This window comes from Chanodichthys erythropterus, chromosome 1 (genome assembly GCF_024489055.1).
Source record: "Chanodichthys erythropterus isolate Z2021 chromosome 1, ASM2448905v1, whole genome shotgun sequence".
NCBI classification, from domain to species: Eukaryota; Metazoa; Chordata; class Actinopteri; order Cypriniformes; family Xenocyprididae; genus Chanodichthys; species Chanodichthys erythropterus.
In genome coordinates, this window is record NC_090221.1 from 4,209,006 (window position 1) to 4,233,595 (window position 24,590).

The following is a 24,590-nucleotide window of genomic DNA, read 5'->3' on the forward strand; positions in this document are numbered from 1 at the left end:
ATGAGGTGTGATCACTGCACTGTGACAGCATAGTTTTTTTAGTGTGTTTTATAACCTGTGTGACAGAACCTTTATTTTTCATGTAATAGGCTTTGCACCTTTGGAATAGAAAGACTTTTTTTTCATACAGTATGTAAAAGCAGTTCCGTTGTCTGCTGTGAATTGAATGCTGAAGGACTGAATGGGTTGAGATTAATCACCTCCAAGAACCATTGTGGATTTGTTTGTAAATCTGTTACCAGGCTTGGCCTTGTCCCACTTTAGTTTCTCAGCAACGACTTTAGGCATCAGTAGTTAAACACACCAAACCTCATTGAATTACTATGAGACAATGAATGGGTCAGAGCATTTTGGCACGATGAGCAAATCTCATAGCGAGTCCCTCATCATACCACAACAAGCCAAAGCCATTCAAACTGAAAAGCAAAGACCACAATCAAAGCCAATTAAAAGTTTTTCCTTTTTCATTTGGTGGCCTTTGAGTGCATGCTCCCTGACTTCACTGATGTTAGATCCTCAAAGATGAACAAGTTCCCTGTGTGTTTTCATGTTCCTTATCACAGCAGCACAACAAAAGCTATAGAGGATTCTGGGGGAGAAACTGAAGCCATGGATTATACAGTACAAACTAGCCTGTGCTGAATTAAAGCTCTTTGTTTTCCATTTGAGAACCCAGTCTGAGATCAGCTGAGCATTAGGAGCTATTAAAGGCTTTTATTATGTGGCTCGAGTGGTGTACAATACATTGAAGATTGTGCTGTTTGAAATGAAACTTGCATTCAGTGCCTGCTCTTCTAGTCTTTATTATTAATGGGTACTGCCAGAGGAGGAAATCACATTAATCTGACACTGCCAAGGGTGGACTTAAAGATGTGGTTGGTGGGGTTTTGTGCTTGAAGTCAGGTATTGTTACCCTAATACTGGAATTTTTCTCCTTTCCGTGCCAACAGATTTGGAGAGATCTGTTACTCATGTAGTCCCAAGCCAGAGATCCTGATATTTGCACCAATAAGACATGACCTTATCCAGGAGGAATGCTGAGACTAACACTGCGGGTTGTCAAGGGATATGGAGTACAAATCCGATGTACTCGCACTCACACTGAGGAAAGAGTGCAGGTAGCAGACCAGCAGTCTGGTTTCAGAATGATACCTGGCAGCTTTTGATAGACTAACAAACACCTAAAGCATTTAGCACATGGATCAGAGACTTGGGAACTCTAAATTTATACTAATTAACATATTGTTTTTTTTTTTATATATATATATATATATATATATATATATATATATATATATATATATATATATATATATATATATATATATATATATATATATATATATATATATGTCTACCCAAATGATTTGGGTTTCCTGATTTGAAATAAATCTGGTCACTAAAGGGTTGGATTAGAAACAAGGAAGATAACATGAACTGCACAATGCTACATAAATGTCCCTAGAAATGTGGTGGAAGGGTTTATCTTGGTGGGCTGCCAAAAGGAGAATTATTAACAATTTGTCAAAGGGAGCAATATATTCACTTGGAATTAGTGTAGCTTTGAACAGTCATGGTTGAGTGCACATAGTGTAAATGCAATGAGGGGGCCTCAGACCTTGCACTACTCTTCCAAATAATGAGTTTCAAGGAATGAAAGGAAAACATATTGATACACTTCATATACAGGACACACAATCGAAAGATGTTGGATACATCATAGTATATTTTCAGGCTTTCCTGCAGTTATAGAGGAAGGAAAATTGTGGAATTTTAGCCGTCACAAACATTCCATACCTGTTTAGAAATGCTTCCGTAATTCTTGTCTTCAGGAAAGAAAACAATGAAGGAGATGTAATTGCTCCCCTGAGTCTCTCCAGGTCAGAGTTGTCAGATAAAGAGTATCCTTTGTATCCTGTGTAGTACAGTACAGGATTTGGAAAGCCTTTGGGAAACCGATTAACCTTGCAACTCCAAAGGGGTGTGGATAGTGAAATTGCCAATTCACCTTGTAAGAATGCAGCTGAAACAGGAAGGAGCCAGTGGTATTTCTATGGTCTGCAGCCAATCTGTCACAACCTTGAGTCTCCCCTCTGTTTGAGGGTTGAGCCTAGCACATGTGTTATGCTGGTGTAATGTCCTTGACATGACAGCTCCCTCACATTATCACAGGGGGAAACTGAAGTGGAAGAATCACCACACCATAATTACCCTTAATAACCTTAATACATAAATGTCCGAATGCAGCATGTTGTGACCGCTAAACCTTTTCACCCGTTAAGCACCTGCAATGCTGTGAGCATCACTATCGGTTAGTTGGGTGGTGGTAATCTCTGTTAAATTTCTTCATCACTACTTAATTTTGACAAGCAGCACATAAAGGCCAGGAGACAACACACTTAACTTACAATTCATGTCAGAACATCACACAGTAACAAACTCTGCTTGGTGCTAAAGCAATGGCTTAAAGATGAGGGCTGGCAGATGGCTTTGCCTTCTGTTTGAGCATTAGGAATTCAGGGTGAGTCATCTTCCCGCTTCAGAGCTCACCCAAAAAGCCAGTGCAGAGATGTCCTGTGGACCACTCAAGATTTGCCTGAAGACCACATGCAGCAGTGCTGACTCAGAAAGCCAGCGGCGAGTATTTGGGGAGAGGGTTAAGCTAGTAAACTGCTTCATTGGATAGAAAAGTAAGCGCATGCATGCAATTGCCAGACAGGTTTTACGTGGATGAACTTTTCTCAAAGGTCACTTGTGGGTGGCACAGCAGTTATATCTTACCTGTCTACGGCAGGGGTAGCCAACCCTGCTGCTGGTGGGATACCATCCTGAAGAGTTTAGCTAATCAAGTTGTTCAGGATTACTTGAAAATAAAAGGCAGGTGTGTTGGAGCAGAGTTTGAAGGAAGGTAGCCCTCCAGGAGCAAAGTTGGCTACCCCTTGTGTCTACATCTTGTTTTGCAAATCCCCATCTCTTTCGTATTTGAAGTCTAGGTTTACTTTAAAATACGAATTACAACATGGTACCTTGTTTAGGTCGATGTTTGTGCATTTACATTCTCTTCAAAATATGACCATCTTTTTGACTTGATGAGTTTTTTTCCATCATACATATCTTCAGAGGTCATAAGGTTTACTTGAAGCTAGATCTGTTTGTATTTTGCATGACCACTCACATCAGGGCACTGCCACATAGTTGTGTGTGTGACTTGAACAGTTGTCTGAGCACTGTCCTTTCAACCATTGGATGCAAGAAGCAAAGGTCATCTCTGCATTTCGGTCTATTCTTGGATTTCAAAACAAACCCTTTGCTTGCTGAGTGACCCCCTAAAATAGAGATGGGAATATTCTTTATCTTGATTTCTTGGCCAGCGGCGAAAGGAACTGGAGATCAAGATTAATAGCGGTAGCCATGACATTCTGCACGACAGTGTTTTAGCACCAATACTCTTAGCCTTGTTCTTTTGTCCCCTTTGAATAACCACCATGCTGTGCTTAGCCTGGTGGAATTCAGGAACTAATGTTTAACTCTCTCGCCTTTTTTCACTTCGCTGCATTGGAACATTCTCCTAAGGGGACAGTTGGAGAGCAACCACTGGATCACTGCAGTGGACATTTTTTTCCCATATTTAGTCTTATTGGTGCAGCAATTGGTGGTTCTTTATCTGAGGCAAAGACCTATGGCAAAGTGCCACTTACTATGAGCCATGGTTCTCTCCTTGACACTGCATGCAGGTTTATGTGCATGCTCTGAAATAGATACCAGCCATCTATATATAACATCTACAAAGTGTTCTCCATCATGTCAAGGCACATGTTGTCTACATGGTTATGTGGAGGGGCTGTTTACAGAGGGCTTAGGGGTTTCGCCTGGCCCCTAGTGGTGGTCCTGAGCTGTTATTGTTTGACCCAGACTCATGACCTTCACGACAGATGGAAACAAGGGACTTGTAATCCTATTATCCCAATCTCACCCCAAACATCTATCAATGCAGCATGCATTATCTGTATTCTGTACGGTCACTGCAGAACTGCATTAAATGCTGCAAAAAGGCTTTCCCACTGTGATTCCCAAATGGGGGTTGGTGTTTTCTGGAGTAAACATGTCTAGGAACACAGTGGAATAAAAATCATGCGTCATGGAGAGCAATGGCAAGGACATCACAGCATCAGGTTAACCTTATTCCCAGCTTGCAGGGAATGGTCACTCTAGACGGCCCGAACAATGTCTTCTGCCCTCATGCTCAAGCAGAGTGAGCAAGAATAGCATTTTGATTTAATTACAGCCATGCACGTCTACTAAGAGCTCAGACACTGACTGCTCCCAGTGAATTAGAAACAAGTTGGGTTGATGCCATCTTCCTCAGGCATCATGATCTGTCTGTGGCCACCCAAGTCTGAAAAGACTCATTTTGCATCTTCGTCTCCCTGCGTCTTCCTTCTTTTAACTTTCTCTCTCAGGTGTAATTGAACATCATTCCCTTCATCCCTTCTGTGTCAGCTGGACAGATTGAACGCATTAGACACAATGAGAACAGCTCTACCCGTAATCCAATGAGAGCATTTTGCCTTGTTTTACTTTCACATCTTTATCAAACTCAGCTGGTAATTTGTAATCAAGGTGAGTTTGATATTTCTCTCTGGCTGTTTAAATTACCTAAGATACTGCTGCCTGGTTTCTGCCTGGAAACAGTGCTTGTATTGTCCTGCAGCCCCCCTCACCCACAGTCGTGACTGCAGGTAAAATTACCTCAGTCTGAGGAGTGGCGGACCCCCGTTGGAGATAATTAGGGGTTGCTCACCTACAGTCTTGTGACAAAGTCTCTGCATTGCGTTACACAGTCATGCAGGAACATGTGACACCAGTCAACAACCTTATACAAGGCTCTGAAACCCGAGACTAGTGCTCTCATTGTGTCAGTGAAATAGATCCAGGTTAGCAGCAGATGAGAGAATTGCTGACTACCATTTGGATCTCCTGATGATTTCTCAGTTTTGTTTTTTGTACTGCAGGCATGCATTAACTTCTAATGTATGCGCTGGTGCCTATATTTACATCAGTGCCGGGTGTGCTTTCGTGTTTGCTGTGGTATGCATATTGAACTCTGCGTGACCTTGAGAGCTTTGGTTTCACAGTGACCGAACGTCAGATATTTAAGCTGGAGATTATGTCCCTATTAGCAGCCATAGTTAAGACAAGAATATTATGTGCATGTATGCAGTTTAATGTACAATTATATGTATAATTTTGTTACATGAATTGAGGTGGATGTGTTCAAACATGTGTTGCAGTAGATTAGCAGTCTTTTTGATGGCACATTATAAATAGCTTTCATGTATGATAAAACAAAGGCTATTAAAACTTACTTTTGCATTCCAAGTTTTCTCACAGTGTTTACCACAGCTACAAACAAGCATGTATTTCGGATATTTGGATGTGGGAATTTTTTAAACTTTTATTTTTTTTTCTGCATCTTGGCCTGAGGTATCCTCTCGTCTTTTAAGTTAACATATGTAACAGAGACGGATGTCAAGCAGTTTTTTTGTTTTTTTTTTCAGATAAATTCTGTGATTTGTCTAGCTGTTTTTAAACTCATCTGATCAGGGTCAGAAGAACTCAAAACCAGCCAAATGATTCAGTGCTTATTTAAGACCGTTTAGTCAACCTGACATTTACTCAAGTTATTCCTTTTATAAATGTTGCTTTGCAAATCCCTAATCTATGTTTTGATTGCAGGACTAGAGAACAGATTTATTCCTTGGACACTGAATCTGAGACACAATGATGATCTGACATGATAAGAATAGCAAATTTCCTGAGCATGAGAGTAGCTGCAAATTAATAACAGTTGCTGTGATTTTCTATTAAGTGCATCCCTGTACTCCTCCCCATGGTCGCTCACTCTCTGAGATAACTTTATGGAAAAATGAATGCTGGCAACAGCCTGTCCTATTAGGATCGTCTTCTAACCAAAAGACTTATTTTTAGATCAGTGGGCTTGAATGAATTAGACATCAGTGCTGATATTAAGGCAGAAAATGCCAATAAGTTATGCACACATGGCCTCTTTACCAACAAGCAAACACACTCTTTCTCACCATTCCCTCCCACACACACATACATTATGCAATTCATGTATTCTTTATAAATGAAGTGCCATTTTCCAGCCGTATGATTGGTCTGGTGCAGCATATTTAATGTCGTTAAAATAGACATCTTTTAACTCTTCTCAGAGGATCATATTAAGACTGTTATGAACATTATGTTATCAATTTATGTTAATATATCAACAGAAGTACATAACACCTGGGTCCCTCACAGACTGAACTCTAGAGATCACTGCTGCGGTCTGAACTGAGTCAGTATGAGGATATACGCAGCATTATAATGAGCCATACCTGAAAAACTGGAAATATCCCTTAGAAAGATTACATTTTACAACTTTTTTTCTTGACTTAGGTTGTACTGATCTTGACCAGCTTTATAAACTGAAGCAGATTGACCTTAAGAAATATTTCTAAAGATTTTTTTTGTACTACTTTTTTTAAATTAACTCTTGTGATGTTTGGTCTATCCTAACTTCTAACTAGGTTCCTTATTACACCTCTTAATCTTGTTAAGGACTTACAAACATGCCTTTTGTTTCTATGGATTATCAAGTGATGTCAGTTAAAAATAATCAGGTTGAAATAATGGCCGTCATGCCTTAGACATCACATGTGACAGGAAGAACATATAGAGCTGTGATTAGTTCAGATGAAGAAAGAAGGATATAAACTTACATGTTGACTACCATGAATCATTGCTTTAATAATTTGTTTAAAAGAGAGTTATTTTAAATGAAACATAGATGCATGTGTATATATAGTAATGCTTTTAATGGATGTTCTGTCCATTTGGTACTTGGACATGGAGCTTTTTATACATTTAAGCCTATTTTCCATTTCCTATGTGAATCTGAAGTCACAACTCAACTGGCAGTCTATCAAAGACTGTAAGCACAGAATCCGCTTTCTAATCAGATCTCATTACTGTCCTACCTGGCTGAAGTGGGGTTGCGTTCGAGGGCACTAGCTCTCAGACATTCTGCATAATAGCGTCTCGCTCGGACCAGTGCAGTGTCCTTGGTTTGCACTTGATACCTGTCTCAGCTTAGAAGATGTAGACTGAGTTTGACGGCTAATCAGAAAACAATTACGTAGGATTAAAATTGGGCTCAATAGCTGTTAGGTTGCCTCTCAGAAAACTTCCAGTACACAGCCTCAAACTTGTCAAAATTAATGTTGAAATGTTTTTTAGAGAATAACAGCTCAAGATGAAATCTATCCAGTGAGAGTTGATGCAGATTTGCTGCGGATGTCTCCAATGAAAGCAGGCGGCTAATAAAATCAGTTTCGAGAAGTGGAATATCTGATTAGTCAGATGGGAAATTTAGAAGAAGTAGGATCGGAACGGCCATGAATTGTCTAAATCCAAATCTAATACTGTCAGTCCCATTGACTCAATAAGGTTAAGGGTGATAACATGGTGAAATTGTAGTAAAAATGAGGCGTAAATTGAATTTTTGTCATTTTTGGTCACATTGAGCAATGCCTCAACAGTTGATTGCGAAACTCTGATTATAGGAAGTCTTGAGAGAGAGTGTGAGAAAATTTACTACATGGGAATTGTTAGCAAAGGTCTGAAGGATGAATGGGTTCAATAAGCACTAAATTTAAAGGCCTAGGCTGGTTTCAGAAAAGGCAAGATAAAGGTGGCCTGCTGGGATAGCAAGGTTGTGTGCGCTGCAGACAGTTAATTCCTAGAGGGATAGAAAAGAAAGGTTCCTGCCAGACCTGAGACGTGGCCAATGAGGTGTCATGAATCTGCCTTATATCAGTCTCATTCAACTGTACACGAGTGGCCCAGATCTCCCTTTAACTGCCCTACTTCTATCGGTCCGCTGTTAATTTGGGTTTGCAGTAAGGGCCTTGGCGGAAATCTCCTTTAAAGACTATGCGAAGAGCTAATTTAATCGCTCCCGTTTCAGTTTAGCCACCAATTTGGGGTTTCATGTTTTCTAACATCTTTATTTAATTTACCGTCATGTGGGCAAAGGTCAAACAGTCAGTGAGGATGTACAGGTCAACAAGATGTATTGTGCACCTCGTGAACCCTTTGCTTCTGAAGAAATGGTGCTACAAAATCCTTCCTGTTTGAGGCCGGCTAGCTACTACACCTACGTTTTTTATGGATTGAGTCGTGAGGGAATCCATTTAACAGCCCAGGCAGGATGTGTCTCAAAGGGCCGCATGTGTGCATGCCTGTGTCTTTGTTTCTGGGGAGGGAGGCTTAGGAGAGAGCCACTAGTTCCATCTGCGTTTGGCATGGGCAGCATTTAAAGCCTGGCCCGTCACAAGCAGCTTGTGTAAGAGCCAGTCATGAGACTGAGGATAACAGCTATATATAACACATCTTAGATAGCAGTAGGCTCAGAGGGGACAGGGCACCTAGATAAGAGCCTATTAGCTCGTAAATGTAAGGAATGAATGAGTAACCTGCAGCTTTACTAGAATAGCGGTGTAACTGAATGTGCTCAGATCAGTCAGTCTATCTGTCCGTCCATAACAGAAATCCCAGATAACCTGTGCTGCCTTTGATCGGCCTGCAGTAGGAAATGACAAACAAACTAAAGGTCACACTTGTCTTTTCTTTTTTCTTTCATACATACTTTGCCTCTAATTATCCTTAAATGTATTCATGAAATTCCCCAGATACCTTGAAAAGATGCCCAAGGACTGACAGTACACAGGGTCAACCTTGTATGGTTGTGTTTTGGAGATCAAATACTCCTGCACCACATGGCTTGAGTTGCTTTTCGTAACATGTAGGGGATGCAGTAAACCTATATGCTGTGCTTGTTTTTGAGTTATCTTGGTGTGCCCTTGGACTCGGCTTGCTATGGATACTCCTAAACGTCAGATATGTAAGCAGATCTACCCTCACTGCCTGATTTTGTGTAATGACCTTTCTTGTTATGAGATTCGTGGAACAGTTTTTTTGTAACGGAGAGTGAATGGAAAGGTCATTCTTAACTACACAGATCACTGATTAGTCCTTACCGCTTTTGCCTTGAGTAGGTCAGCTACGCTCATTAACTTTTGCTCATTTAATAGCATCAGTCCAGCACTAACTGGTGGGACATATCTTTTTTTTTGTGCATTGAAAATGTGACTGCATTTTGTCACCTCATAATAGTATGATCATGCAGAGAGGTCTGGGTGCAGCCGACTCTGTTAATGGGGTGAACCAGTGGTTTTATCTGCGTTATGCAGACGATTCCAGCACGTGTGAACAACACCTCTGCTGCTCTTTTTCATGGAACGTGTGCATGCGATAAGAGGTCACATATGCTGCTTTTTCGGCTGCTTCTGTTTGCATTTGCATAGGGTTGGGCGGTATGACCCAGATTTTTATGGTATAAATATAACAATATGTGTAATTTTATATCACTGTAACACTGCCTACAATATGTTGTTTGCATACTTGAAATTGATTTATATTGATATGCATATGTACAGTATATATTGATGCTCATATTGATATACTGACAATATAACCAGAATAGCAAAGTCACTTCAACTGTTTCATGGTATATACCATCGTACCGCCCAGCCCTAACGTTGCCAACACTCGCGCTTGTGACCTTAAACCTTCAGAGCCCAAGGAGCTTTTTATTGATTGATATTGAGACTCTCCATAACACAGAAAAAAGAGAGCAAGAGAGAATAAAAAGGTTGGGGGAAAAGAGATTGATTAGACGGAGCTCTAGTGCTCCTGAGGAGGGGGTCTCAAAGGACGGAGATGAGTCAGTGGCATGTGAGGGGGATGCGAAGAGAGTGCTGAGTGTGTGTGTGTGTGTGTTTGCATGTTCTGTATGTGTGTTGGATGATGGGCGAACACCTTCATTACACTTGCATTTATACACACATGCGTGTACATGCACAACACCTTCAGGGCATCTCAAGTAGTCCCTTTAAATCGCTGCAGGTAGGAATGGATTTTTTATTTTTATTTTTTTTGCATTTGCAGAAGCCGTACTGCTTCTTTTGACATTGATTTAAACATGTATTACTTTCATAACCACATCTTACTGTATTATTAGAGACAGACTAATAATAGGCTTAACGATATTCAAAGTTTTCTGCTAATCTAATCAGTTTTGTAATTGCAAAAATGAAAATAAATTTGTGACCATTCAGATTGCAAAACAATTTATAATAACATATTATCATTATTATTATACACTATGAAGAGACATATATATTTTTTTTTAATGAAGTAATTCTTTTGTTCAGCAAGGACGCAATAAATTTATCAAAAGTGACAGTAAAGACATTTATAATGTTACAAAAGATTCTATTCTTTCTAAAATGTCACAGTTGTCAGAAAATTATCAAGTAGCACAACTGTATTGCTTGCTTAAAATGAACCCAAAATATGTTGGAAAGTATCATTTATTAATAAGTTTAATGAATAATTTAACAATCAACATTTATTAAACTGCTTATTAATAAATTTTCATCTGTAATTATGTCAGATTTTTTAATTATCAAAATATTTTGGGTTAATTTTTTTAATCTTTAAAAAATATTTTAAGTAATAGCTGGGTTAAAACAACCCAATCACTGGGTTTGTCCGTTTTCAACCCAACTTGGGTTGTTTTAAACCCAGCTTTTTTCTTTTTTTTTTTTTTTAGAGTGTAGTGTAAAATATATTGACTAATCAATTTAACAAAATATGCTATTCAAATAAAAAAGATTCAAATCAGTTCTGCATATAATTTCTTAATCACTTAAACTCATAAATTATAGGTGTGTGTATGTATCAGTATCATCGTCTAGCCTCTCTTGTTTTCAACACCAGATTTCATATGAAGAATTTTTCAACAATAGCTTAGTGAAGCAGATTAAAATGCTGTAGATATAATAAGATTGGGATAAAACGGTGCAGAGGTATGAGCTACAGTATGTGACCTCATTTCATCAGAGCTCAGCAGCTGGTAATAGGTGTTCTAGAGACTCTCTTTGTAAAATCTTTGCTGTTTGATTCCATGTGGCTTGCTGAATTTTAAACCAGCATTTTGGTGAACAGACATAAAGGGCACCCTATAAGTTGCCTGCTCGTTTTTGCACCCGCTTGACCAGTCCTAGTGTAAGAAAATAAAGGGAACTGAATAAGTGCAATCATCAGCTTTGTGAAACAGAGAGGGGAGAATTTGTGCAAGCAATCATCAAAAATGCATCGCAGCCGTCCTGTAGAATATTCATGCTACGGCCTCCTGTAAACCGAGGCAGCATCACACCAGGTGTCCTCCAGGTATCCTCTCTACAAACAGACAGGCACTAGCCAAATGATCCGAGTGCAAAATGCAAAGCTCCATTCGCTCACATGGAGATATTAAGGCATGTGTGGTTTCTGCTGTACCCCTGGGGTTTAGACCACTTCCCTTCTCACAGTACTTACTGACACAGACACACACATACACACGCACAGGGTTTTTTGTAACTTTCTCACTCACTCACACACATTCTTTTTCTCTTCACACATCTTGAGGATGTGTGAAACTCTATATATATATTTAAAATCAACTGGCCTGTGGGCTAGTTGCCTGAACAACTAGTCGACTAAATCTATTTTAAACTGGTTTGAGTTCACCTGACCCCATTCAGACACATGTTCAAAAGCGGTTCGATGGAGTGTAGCATCATGGAACAGAAAGCAGGGGTCTTGAGAAAAGTGATTTTGAAACTATTTTTAGCATGAAACGCTCACAAACCGGCGCTGTTTTAAAGGCACAACTCCTGCAAAGAGGGTTTGACAGTGAAAACCGCTAAAGTCAGCTGGTTAAATAAAGCGCAGCTACTCTAAATATCAAAACTAAAACTAGTCTGTTGTTGGATGACTAGTCTACCATCGTGACTTATTCCTAAAGTATGCACATTTGAAACGTATATCTTAGCAGTTCCCTCTCACTGTAAACCCAAAAACCCAAATCTGTGGATTTTTTCATTCAAGAATGTGCAACTGTGGCTAAACCCAGGGTCAGCTTTTCATCTTCTTTCAACTCTCAGTTCATTAGCCGTAATGAAGTTGTGCTGAGGGTTAGTACTAATTCAGATGACTGTTACGAGCTCAGGATCTCCACAGTCACGGCATGTCTATTGATTTCCCAGCGTTTACAGCGGAGTGCATTCTTTTTAGATGTTAGCCTTTTGACTTATCTTTTTTTTTCTTTTTTTTATTCTCAGTATGGGGAAGAGGAGGTCTGCTCAGACCGCCTGGATGCTGACTTCCCTGACTTTGACCTCTCGCAGCTGGACGCCAGTGATTTTGACTCAGTGAACTGCCTCAGTGAGCTGCATTGGTGCAACGAGCACTCAGATCAATCCCCTACATCCATACAGTACAGTGCCGGAGACCCAGAGCTATTTGAGGTGGGAACCATCATCTCTACTTCCTTTATTGTGCACATATAGATTGATATGTAAATTTAGTGGTTATTCAAAATCTAGTATTTTTGTCCTCTGGTTGTTTTTAGATGGACAACAATCACAGCAGTCCTCAGTAGGTCCCTGTCCCAAATGGTGTGCTTTATGTTGCAGTCTCATTGCCTTTGTGTGTTCACTACCCGACAAAACATTACGAATTTCAAGTTGAAGAGTGGAGGGCACAATTTGGGAAAGATTATAGGGAAAACATTAGTTTTAAAGGTTGAATTTCCCCCAAAATTAAAATTCTGTCATCATTTTCTCACCCTTATGCTGTTTCAAATTCTTCAAAACACAAATTGAATATATTTTTTATATTTTTTATATTTTTGTCAATCAAACCAAAACTTTCATGCTTCAAAAACTACAGAAAGACATTATTCAAGTAATCCGTATGAATTGTGCGATTTAATCCAGGGCTTCGGAAGAGACACATTTACTTTATTTGGAGAGAACAGATTTAATTATTCACTTCTAAACATTGATGTACGTACATACTTAGATCACATCAAATATGGTATATGGAAGCTCATCCCAACTTGCTTGACAAGAGAACAAACTTCATTGGTTCTCACGCATCAAGCAATCAGGTTTGAGCTTCTGTTTACCATATTTGATGTGCTCTATGTACTGTATGTTGATCAGTGATTATATGTGAATAAAAGCCTTTTACATTTACAATGTCTTTTTGTACTTTTTGATACGTGAGTTTTGTTTGCTTAGAACTTCAATGAATGGGAAAAAAATGAGAGAGTATTTAAAACATCTTCAGTTGTGTTTCGATGATGAAGGATGAGTAAATAATGACAGAATTTTCATTTTGGGGTCAATCAATCATTTGAAGCCTAGTTTAGTACAAACCCGATTCCAAAAAAGTTGGGACACTGTACAAAAAGACACTGTACAAAATAGTCAAGCAATATCAGAAAGGAGTTTCTCAGAGAAAAATTGCAAAGAGTTTGAAGTTATCATCATCTACAGTGCGTAATATCATCCAAAGATTCAGAGAATCTGGAACAATCTCTGTGCGTAAGGGTCAAGGCCGGAAAACCATACTGAATGCCCGTGATCTTCAAGCCCTTAGACGGCACTGCATCACATACAGGAATGCTACTGTAATGGAAATCACAACATGGGCTCAGGAATACTCCCAGAAAACATTGTCGTGAACACAATCCACCGTGCCATTCGCCGTTGCCGGCTAAAACTCTATAGGTCAAAAAAGAAGCCATATCTAAACATGATCCAGAAGCGCAGGCGTTTTCTCTGGGCCAAGGCTCATTTAAAATGGACTGTGGCAAAGAGGAAAACTGTTTTGTGGTCAGACGAATCAAAATTTGAAATTCTTTTTGGAAAACTGGGACGCCATGTCATCCGGACTAAAGAGGACAAGGACAACCCAAGTTGTTATCAGCGCTCAGTTCAGTAGCCTGCATCTCTGATGGTATGGGGTTGCATGAGTGCGTGTGGCATGGGCAGCTTACACATCTGGAAAGGCACCATCAATTCTGAAAGGTATATCCAAGTTCTAAAACAACATATGCTCCCATCCAGACGTCGTCTCTTTCAGGGAAGACCTTGCATTTTCCAACATGACAATGCCAAACCACATACTGCATCAATTACAACATCATGTCTGCGTAGAAGAAGGATCCGGGTGCTGAAATGTCCAGCCTGCAGTCCAGAACTTTCACCCATAGAAAACATTTGGCGAATCATAAAGAGGAAGATGCGACAAAGAAGACCTAAGACAGTTGAGCAACTAGAAGCCTGTATTAGACAAGAATGGGACAACATCCCTATTCCTAAACTTGAGCAACTTGTCTCCTCAGTCCCCAGACGTTTGCAGACTGTTATAAGAAGAAGAGAGGATGCCACACAGTGGTAAACATGGCTTTGTCCCAACTTTTTTGAGATGTGTTGATGCCATGGAATTTAAAATCAATTTATTTTTCCCTTAAAATGATAAATTTTCTCAGTTTAAACATTTGATATGTCATCTATGTTGTATTCTGAATAAAATATTGAAATTTGAAACTTCCACATCATTGCATTCTGTTTTTATTCACAATTTGTACAGTGTCCCAACTGTTTTGGAATCGGGTTTGTAAACCTTTCATTGAATGACACTGTTGTAGGATTAAAACTCACTGCTAGTCAAAGCCACAGCATAGTGGTGAGTACAAATATACATTGTGATGATATATTGTGCAATAGTGATCATGTGGGTTTTGCAGGTTCGAGTCTAGCCTGCAACGTGTCCCAAATCTAATTTCCCCCCTCTTTTACTCACTGCTAGTCGAAGCCACAGCATAGTGGTGAGTGCAAATATACATTGTGATGATATATTGAGCAATGGTGCTCATGTGGGTTGTGCAGGTTCAAGTCTAGCCTGCAACGTGTCCCAATCCTGATTTTCCCCTCTTTTATGAATAGCCTTTGTCATTCTCCACTGGTTCTGTCTTTTAAAGAGGTAAAAAAGGACTTTGTACATGTAGGTTCTCCTGATCTTTGCTTTGCAGAGCATTTGCCTTCATTTCTTTCTTGTTGTTTCAGGAAGAAAATGCGGCACTGCTCGCTGCCCTCACAGACAGCCTGGATGGCATTGTTGAGGACGGAGTCGAGGGTCTGTCTGTGTTCCCTTCCCTAGGGGACGACCCTGAGGAGGGCGAGGAGGAGGAAGATGACCTCCCTTTGGACAGTGAGCCTTTCCCTGGCTCACTGAGCCCAGAGACAGAAGAACCATCTCTAGTAAGAACCCTTCCTTCCTGTTTAAGGTGGATTTGGATGGGCCTCTGACTACCCCACAGCATGGGTATGATAGGCAACACAGGTCTGAATTTTTCTCATTTTGGGCTTTTTGTTTCTTTTTAAGCAACCAATCTAACAAGAATCCTCTTCACAGGCAGGGATGTGGATCGTGGACACAGTTTATATGGACTTTTTGGCTTTGACTTTTTTCTGGCCTTTCATTTTCCCACTCTCAACCTTATAAGAAAGTACTCTGGTGGACATTAACATGCATACTTTGATATATTTCATGACAATATATGTATATATACTTTTATTCAGCAAGGATGCATTAGATTGATCAAAAGTGACAGTAAAGACATATATAATGTTACAACAGATTTCTATTTCAAATAAATGCTGTTCCTTTGAACTTTATATTCAGCAGAGTCCTAAAATAGATGTAAAACGTATCACAGTTTTCATAAAAATACTAAGCAACAGAACTCTTTTCAACATTGATAATACTAAATGTTTCTTGAGCAGCAAATCAGCATATTAGAATGATTTCTGATGGATCATGTGACACTAAAGTCTGGAGTAATGAGTAATGATGATTCTTCTTTCACAATGTCACTGTTTTGCTGTATTTTTGATCAAATAATTGCAGCCTTGGTGAGATTATCTTTTGAACAGTAGTGTACTTCAATGAATCCTGTGGCATTTCCATCATGATAGTGTCCAAAAAACATAGCAAAACCATGGTACTTTTTTAAGAAAATGCTTATGTCTACTTCCCAGGTCTCTAAATCCTTCAGGTGACAAAATGGACTTCTACAAAATGGACTTCTCTTTCCTCCTTTTTCTCTTTTGTGAGAGGACACTACTCTCTCTTGCTCATCTCTTTCTTTAGTCGCCACTTCCTGGAATAAGATGCTGTGTTGTTATCTGTCTCTCTCAGCTCACAAACCCCAGCAGTTTAATCTGTGTACGTTGTAAAACCAGTTATAACAGTTACTAGCCGTTGAACAGCTTTTCTTTTCTGCTCTCTTTTTTCCTAATTTTTTCTCTGCTTTTTCCTGTAATGCTGAACAATTGGTTGGCATGGCCTGTATTGTTGTAATGTGGCTGTTTTTCCAGTTTGTCATGTCTGTTTTGTGATTTTTTTTTTTTTTTTTTTTTTACTTTTTACCGTAGAGACTGGTACTTACAATAATGTCTGTCTTACATTTCACTCAATACCTTTCACAATTCACATTGTTCTAGGATCACATTGTTTGGTGCCCATGAAAGGGCACCATCTGATTACTGAGATAATGTTGCCTCTTTTTCTGACTTGTTACAGAGTTACCAAAAAAGGCTAACTTACAGGGTGTAGGACTAAATTATATAAGAGATGTCTGAAGGAGGGACAAATTATTCCTAAATTTATCTGGGAATAAGACTAGTACTTTTGTGGTGCCAGTAGGACAAAAAATACCAGTTGCCTGTTCACAGTTTTTAATTTGCTCATGAAAACTGTAATTCACATTCAGGCAATGGGAAAAAATGTTCTGAACAAAACATTTTACAGAATTTGTTAATTATTGTAAGTAATACATAGCAATAATAATGCATTTGTTATCATGAACTAACAACAAACAACAGTTTTTATTGGGTTATTTTATACTATCGTTCATTATTAATTCATGTATACATGAACTAATGTTAACTTGTAATGCATTATTTATACACTACTGCTTAAAAGTTTGGGGTCAATAAGATTTTTTTTTGTTGCTTTTATTCAGCAAGAGTGCATTAAATTGATCAATACATTATTGCAAAAAGTTATTTCAAATATATGCTGTTCTTTTGAACTTCCTATTCTGAAAAATAAAAAGTATTCCACAAAAAATTATTAAGGGTTTCAAAATTGTTCATAATAAGAATTGTTTCTTGAACATCAAATAATCATATTAGGATGATTTCTGAAGGATCATGTGACACTGAAGACTGGAGTAATGATGCTGAAAATTCAGCTTTGCATCACAGGAATAAATTACATTTTAAAATATATTCAAATGAAAAACAGTGATTTTAAATTGTAATAATATTTCACACTATTACTGTTGTTAAAGTGTTTTTGATCACATAAATGCATCCTTGGTGAGCATAAGAGACTTCTTTCAAAAACTTTATAAAAATCTTGCAGACCCCAAACTTTTTAACAGTAGTGTGTATATACTGTAAAAAAAAAAAAAAAAAAAAATCATTAAACCAAGATTAATAAATTCTATAAAGTATTATTATAGTTTTTTTATGTTATATATTGTATTATAACAAGGTTCAATTTGTTAACATTAGTTAAAATTACAAAATTTTGTAAAGTTCCCGTCAATTATTTAGTCTTTTTATAACCATTCCAGACACTTTTGATTCTTGCATTCTCGTTGAAACAGTGCCTGAAAATCACAAGTCTAGACTGATGCATTTCCATGTTAGATGATTGAGTAACAATGGAATTGTTCCAGTGTAGTTTAGCTTCCTCCTGGAGTCTCATTGTAAGGGTTTAGTCTGGGTATTAGTGTCTTACCCAAGAGCTGCGAGCCCCCTCTGCTGGCAATGGCCACAGTTACACCTAAACCCCTAAATGAGGCCAGTCTGTGTGCGAAACAAGGGATGCATTGAAGCACCAGGAACTGGGATAGTGGAGCACATGTTTTCATGGCATAGATGGCCGTTGCATGCCAAAACGGTTTGGTACACAGAAGCTGAAACCCTCAGCACCCCTTCAGTTTCCTCAATGGACACTGAGAGGCATGGACAGACCTGCCAAGTTGGCACATTAACAATCGCTTAAGGGATTCAACAACACTGTGCTGCCACTTCTTACTTTGCTTTCTCTGGTTGCGCTGGTCATTTAGGACTGGCAGACTTCCATTTAAGATTTTCTTAAATCTCCAGTATCTAACTGTTCTTTCAGTGGCTAGAGCACAGAACTGCTTTAAACGTTACACACTAGCTGTTGGTGTTGTGTTTGAGTACTGAAAGACAAAATGCAAACCTTTCTTGATAAGTAAGACATCAGAGATTGATTGTGTTTGAACTTTCTGTTTTAAATGCATCATGCACTATCAAATTTTAATGCCTCGCCTCTTATTCCCTCCACAGCTCAAAAAGCTCCTGTTGTCGCCCCCTAATGTGCCTGCGGGCCTTGAGTCGCACAAAGACGGCAGCGTGCATCGCCATAGCAGCAGGAACCAGCACGTCAAGCCCGTGAGGCCTGTGCTGAAGGTGAGAGGAAGTTCCAGCCACAGTGACTGCGGCATAAACTCAGAACATGTGGAAAAAAAGAAGATGACGCATAATAGGAAATGAATTTAACAACCTCAGTGTGAGCGCGTATGCCATTCACTACCTGTTTACGCTGCAGTGTATTCCCACCGCAATGCTAATGCCTAATTAGCTTATGCCAGCCTTTAGAAACCACACTGAGGATTTGCGCTTCAAAGTTTTAAAGCCTGTGAAGCCTGTGGTTCCTCATTCACTCCCTCCGTTTTGGCACATTGCACCATGGCTAAGGCCGCTGTCGTATTAGAGTTGAGTGCAGCCATCTGTCATACCGAAGCCACAGCCTCTACCCAGCCTAAAGGGCAATGTTCACTGAATTTGAGATTACTTAAAAAGAACAGGCAGTAGTTCCTCAGATACCAAGAGAATATCTTGCAACTAACCTTGGCACATTTGTCACAGTAACCTTAGAGCAAAATGCACTCTGAAATAGACTCTGGGGGTTTCAGCTGCCCCGCGTGGTTCGCATGTTTGGTCATTTCATAAGGGTGTTACAAAAGATAGCTCGCTACATTCCACATAGATGAATGCCATGAGCATGCTTAGCACTATAATGGTTTTAGTTTATTACTTCTGCCATTACAGTGCTAAAACTGTTTTGGCACACGTGCTTTATTTTATTTATTGTAACAGCAAAACTGTGTAAACTAAATATGTAAAACAAATTAAATTCTGATTGGATTTCTGTAAAATCTGATTGAAGTTGATTTGTTGTTGCTTTAATAATTGAGTATGCAGCCGTGGTCCAACGTATTGGCAGTGACATAAATTTTGTGTTTTGCAAAGTTTGCTGCTTCAGTATTTGTAGAATGTTTCTATGGTATACTGGAAGACAATGATAAGCATTTCCTACGTTTTAAAGGCTTTTGTTAGCAAAAACATTCAATTTATGCAAAGAGTCAGTATTTACAGTGTTGCCCCTTCTTCTTCATAACCTCTGCAATTCGCTCTGGCTTGATGGATAACAGCTTCTAGGGCAAAACCTGACTTATAGTGACCCATTATTGCTTTATTATTGCTTTATTATTGAGTTTATCACAATTTTGTGGCCTTCTTCTTGTCCACTCGCTTTTTGAGGATTGTGGTTCTCTATGGGATTAAGATCCAGGGAGTTGTCTGGCCATAGATATAAAATTTCAATGTAATGATCTCTGAGCCACTTCATTATCACTCCTGCTTTGTGACATGGTGCTCCATCATGCTGGAAAATGCATGGATCATCACCAGATTGCTCTTGGATAGTTTGGAGAAGTTGCTCTTGCAGAACGTTTTCATACCATTCTTTATTCCTGGAAGTTTTTTGGGCAGAATTGTGCAAACGTGTCTTTAGCCTCCTTGTTAGAGTACCCGACTCTAATGCGGACGGATCCGGGTTCAAGTCCCACTTAGAGTGGACGATTCGAACGGGATGGGTTACATTGGTGCCGTGACCCGGATGGGAGTGAGGTTTGGTGGTGTGAGTATAATGGACATAGGTCGGTAAGAGCTGTGCGTGCAAACCTCACTCCCCTGATCTTAAGAGGCGCTCTAGTGACTGATGCTAGAGACTGTGGTCTTGAGCCTCCTTGTTAGAGTGCCCGAATCCCATGCGGATGGACCCGGGTTCGAGTTAAGCTTAGAATGGGCGGCTCGAACAGTAGGGGTTACATTGGTGCCATGACCCGGACGAGAGTGAGGTTTAGGGGGGTGAGTGTAACGGACTTAGGCCGGTAAGAGCTGTGCGAGTAAACCTCACTCCCCTGATCCCAAGAGGCGCTCTGGTGACTGATGCTAGAGACTGCGGTCGTTAGCCTCCTTGTTAGAACGCCCAACTCCCATGTGGACGGACCCGGGTTCAAGTTCCATTTAGAGTGGACAGTTCGAACGGGATGGGTTACATTGGTGCCGTGACCCGGATGGGAGCGAGGTTTGGTGGGGTGAGTGTAACGGACATAGGCCGGTAAGAGCTGTGCGTGTAAGCCTCACTCCCCTGATCTTAAGAGATGATCTAGCGACAGACGTTGGAGACTGTGGACTTGAGCGTCTTTGTTAGAGCGACCGAATCCCATGCGGATGGACCCGGGTTCGAGTCGAGCTTAGAACGGGCGGCTCAAACAGTAGGGGTTACATTGGTGCCGTGACCCGGATGGGAGTGAGGTTTAGGGGGGGTGAGTGTAACGGACTTAGGCCGGTAAGAGCTGTGCGTGTAAACCTTACTCCCCTGATCCCAAGAGGCGCTCTAGTGACTGATGCTAGAGACTGCGGTCTTTAGCCTCCTTGTTAGAGCACCCGAATCCCATGCAGATGGACCCGGGTTCGAGTTAAGTTTAAAACGGGCGGCTCGAACAGTAGGGGTTACATTGGTGCCGTGACCCAGATGGGAGTGAGGTTTAGAGGGGTGAGTGTAACGGACTTAGGCCGGTAAGAGCTGTGCGTATAAACCACACTCCCCTGATCCCAAGAGGCGCTCTAGAGACTGCGGTCTTTATCCTCCTTGTTAGAACGCCCGACTCCCATGCCGGCGGACCTGGGTTCGAGTCTCACTTAGAGTGTGCGGTTCGAACAGGAGAGGTTACACATGGATGCTCTCAGGATGCATCACTGTTGGCACGATACAGAACTCATGGTAGCTTTCACCTATTCTTCTCCAGACAGTCTATTTTCCAGTCAGAAGGGGGCTTCACCAGAAAATAACTTTGCACCAGTTGTCTGCTGTCCAATCTTTGTACCTCCTTCAGAATTTAAATCTGTCCTTGATGTTTTTCCTGGAAAGAGATAGCTTCTTTGCTGCCCTTCTGTACACTAGGCCACTGCCCAAAAGTCTTCTCACTGTGCGTGCAGATGCGCTCACACCCCTCTGCTGCCAATATTGAGCAAGCTCTGCACTGGTTGTGACACGATTCCATAGCCGACTCCTTGGGAGGAGACAGTCCTGCTGCTTTCTGGACACTTCTTCACTGCAGTTGAACCTTTGTCATTGAAATTCTTGATGATCTGGTAAAAGGTTCTTTCAGGTGCAATATTCTTTGCAGCAGTTTCTTTGTATGTGAGGCCATTTTGATGCAAAGCAATGATGGTTGCACTTCTTACATTGGAGGGAACCATTGCTAACACAAGAACACAATGATTGGAAACACTTCTTTATAGCAACCTGCTCTTATAATACAATCATAATTATAGAGTGATTTCACCTGACTAGTACTGGTTGACACTTTCCCATGTGCTGATATGATTAGTGAAAAGACGTTAGCTGATCATTTTGTGTGAGAGCTAAAAAACTGGGTTTTTGTGATAGTTCACACAACAGCAAACTTTGCGAAACACATTTATGTGCCAATGCTTAATTTCTTATTTTGTATCTCCAATACAAAATTTCTTCCTTGAAGAATATTGTCTTTTATACGATATCACCGTTGACAGCCTTTCATAAAGGTTGTGTGTCCAGCCAGCTTAAAATGCTAGGCGCTCTGCTGAAAACACCTAGATATGATAAAAAAGTATTTGCTCTGGCTCTTCTTTTAAATGATTTTGTTCTGTTATTATGCTTTTTGTTGTCATCTGTTGACGTTGTACAAGCAGAATGTGGCGGTTAGTCGGTGTTGTAATTGTCCCGCTCCTCCTCCACTCTGATTGGATGGCTGGGTAAAAAGTGACAGTGATAAGCACTGCATTTTACCCAAAGTTGAACATTCCTCAACTCTTGGCGACTGGTAAAAAAAAACGCTCAGCATCTCGTCACGCAGCTGCCATTTTATAAACCCAGCACTCCCATTGAAAACAATTGGAAAAATACGCTAGCCTCTGCAATACACTCAAATACCCTCTGCATTACGCAATGAAAAACAGAATCTCTCAAGCATAATAAAATCATGTTATGGACAGGCTTTTGAGGCTTATTGCTTTATTATATTTCTACTGTATTTAATATCAAAAGATTAAATTAAATGTCTCCTTCTCCCTCCACAGAAGGACAAATCAAGCACACAAGAGCGTAAGCCACGACCAGTGAGGCCCACCGGTCGTCTTTGCACTGAACTCCACCGCCACCTCACCACCGCACGGGAGGCTGAGGACACGCCTTCTGCTGACACAGAGGAAGAGGAAGAGGAGGATGAAGAGGACAGTGACTCAGAGGAAGAGGAGGAGGAGGAGGAGGAGTCTTCCAGCAGTGAGAGTGAGAGCATGGTGTGCGTTGAGCCAGCAAAGCCTCAGTTCTCCTCAGAGAAGGAACTGCACTCGGTTGTGGAACTCATCAAATACATGCACACGTACTGCCTGCCGATACGCAAACAGGCCAGCTGGGATCGCAAAGAGCGTGAGGCTTTGGCGCGAAAGACCAAGCCTGAGAACCCGCAGGTCCCCCGTGGCCTTCCTCAGAACTCTCAGAAACCGCCCCCCCAGACCAGCAGTGGGACCAGGCCAAGGGTGCCCTTCACTCGCCGCAGGGAAATCAAAGCCCACTCCCTGCTCAAGGAGCTGTTAGAGGCAGTCAGTTCATTTGACGTAAGCAAGCCTTACAGAATGCACAGCCCCCCTTATATCCACTGCAGAGGGGCAGTGACTCGGCCTGGCGCTGACGTTTCTTCCTCCCCTGCACGTCAGCCCAAAGCTGAAGCTAAAGACTCAGACTGTGAGAGCTCGCAAAAGGCCGCAAAGCGCCCCAAAAGCCCCGAGCCAGAGGAAGGCTCCTTTTCAGTCAGGCGTTCCCGCCGTCTAGCCTCCTTCCCCAGCCGATTCGCTAAGAAGGTCCGTGAGAACTGTGGGCGGTTGGAGCCCATTGCTGGGCAATCTAGGGAAGAGGAGAATGTGGTCAAACATCCTCCCACTGAGCCTCCTTCTGATAGCAGCCAGAAGACCAACTCCCACAAGGCTTCTGAAGCCCATAACCCATGCTGCAGGGACGGTAAGAAATTAGTCACCTTAAAACACACATGGGAAAAATACTGTACATTCACTCCTTAAACTATAGGTTCACATGGAAAGACACTTTTTTGTCTCTGAATGTGTATATATATATATATATATATATATATATATATATATACACTCTAAATATTATGGTAACACTTTAGTATAGGGAACATGTATTCACTATTAACTATGACTTTTCCTCAATAAACTCCTAATTTACTGCTTAATTATTAATAGTTAGTAAGGTAGTTGTTAAGTTTAGGTATTGGGTAGGATTAAGAATGTAGAATAAGGTCATGCAGAATAAGGCATTAATATGTGCTTAATAATTACTTAATAAACAGCCAATGTTCTAGTAGTATGCATGCTAATAAGTAACTAGTTAAAAGACCATAAAATAAAGTGTTACCAACATTATAATTCGTAATGAACATGCTGAATTCAAGATTTAATAAAATATCAATTTAAATTTGATATTTATCTGAATGGCTAATTAAATAAAATAAATATGCATAAATATTAAAATAATATTTAGAAAATGTTTGTCCACACTGTTAGTGTGGTGTAACGTTTAGGATTTTTTGTTAATGTATGCAAGAGAAAGAATAAAATAAGATAAAATAAAATCTAAAAATATTTTAAAATAAATTATACACACACACACACACACACACACACACACACACACACACACATATATATATATATATTAGTGCTGTCCAATCAATTAATGTCAAATCTATTAATCACGATTAATCGTATATATATATATATTTACAAACTTTTGTTACATGCAATTAATCATGATTTGACATCAATCGATTTGACAGCACTAATATATATATTTATATATAACAATAAAAAGTTAATTAGGTAAGTATAGCACTCTAAACCTTGATATGTTTAAAACATTTGAAAAAGAAAATACAGTATGGTTTTTCCTTTATCTTTTTAAATTTCTCAAAGAATGTTTTTGTTTTGTAGTTCTTTAGAAACCCATCTATTTACTGGGGCTTTAAAGAGCCCAGAAGCCAAACACTTATCTGAAAAACCTATAATGTACCATCAAGCACATTTTTAATCTTCAGAGAGCCAGTTCAGGAACTGTGT

The 24,590-nt window shown here is 40.1% G+C and overlaps 1 protein-coding gene across 1 annotated transcript in view; it reads left to right on the forward strand.

Moving 5' to 3' along the window:
- Positions 1-24,590, forward strand: part of ppargc1b (peroxisome proliferator-activated receptor gamma, coactivator 1 beta) — a 50,422-nt gene that overhangs the window by 17,761 nt on the left and 8,071 nt on the right. The window contains exons 2-5 of the mRNA XM_067385176.1: positions 12,291-12,476; positions 15,087-15,281; positions 18,411-18,533; positions 22,536-23,472. Coding sequence (XP_067241277.1) covers positions 12,291-12,476; positions 15,087-15,281; positions 18,411-18,533; positions 22,536-23,472 — 1,441 coding nt within the window. The remainder of the gene's footprint in view (positions 1-12,290; positions 12,477-15,086; positions 15,282-18,410; positions 18,534-22,535; positions 23,473-24,590) is intronic.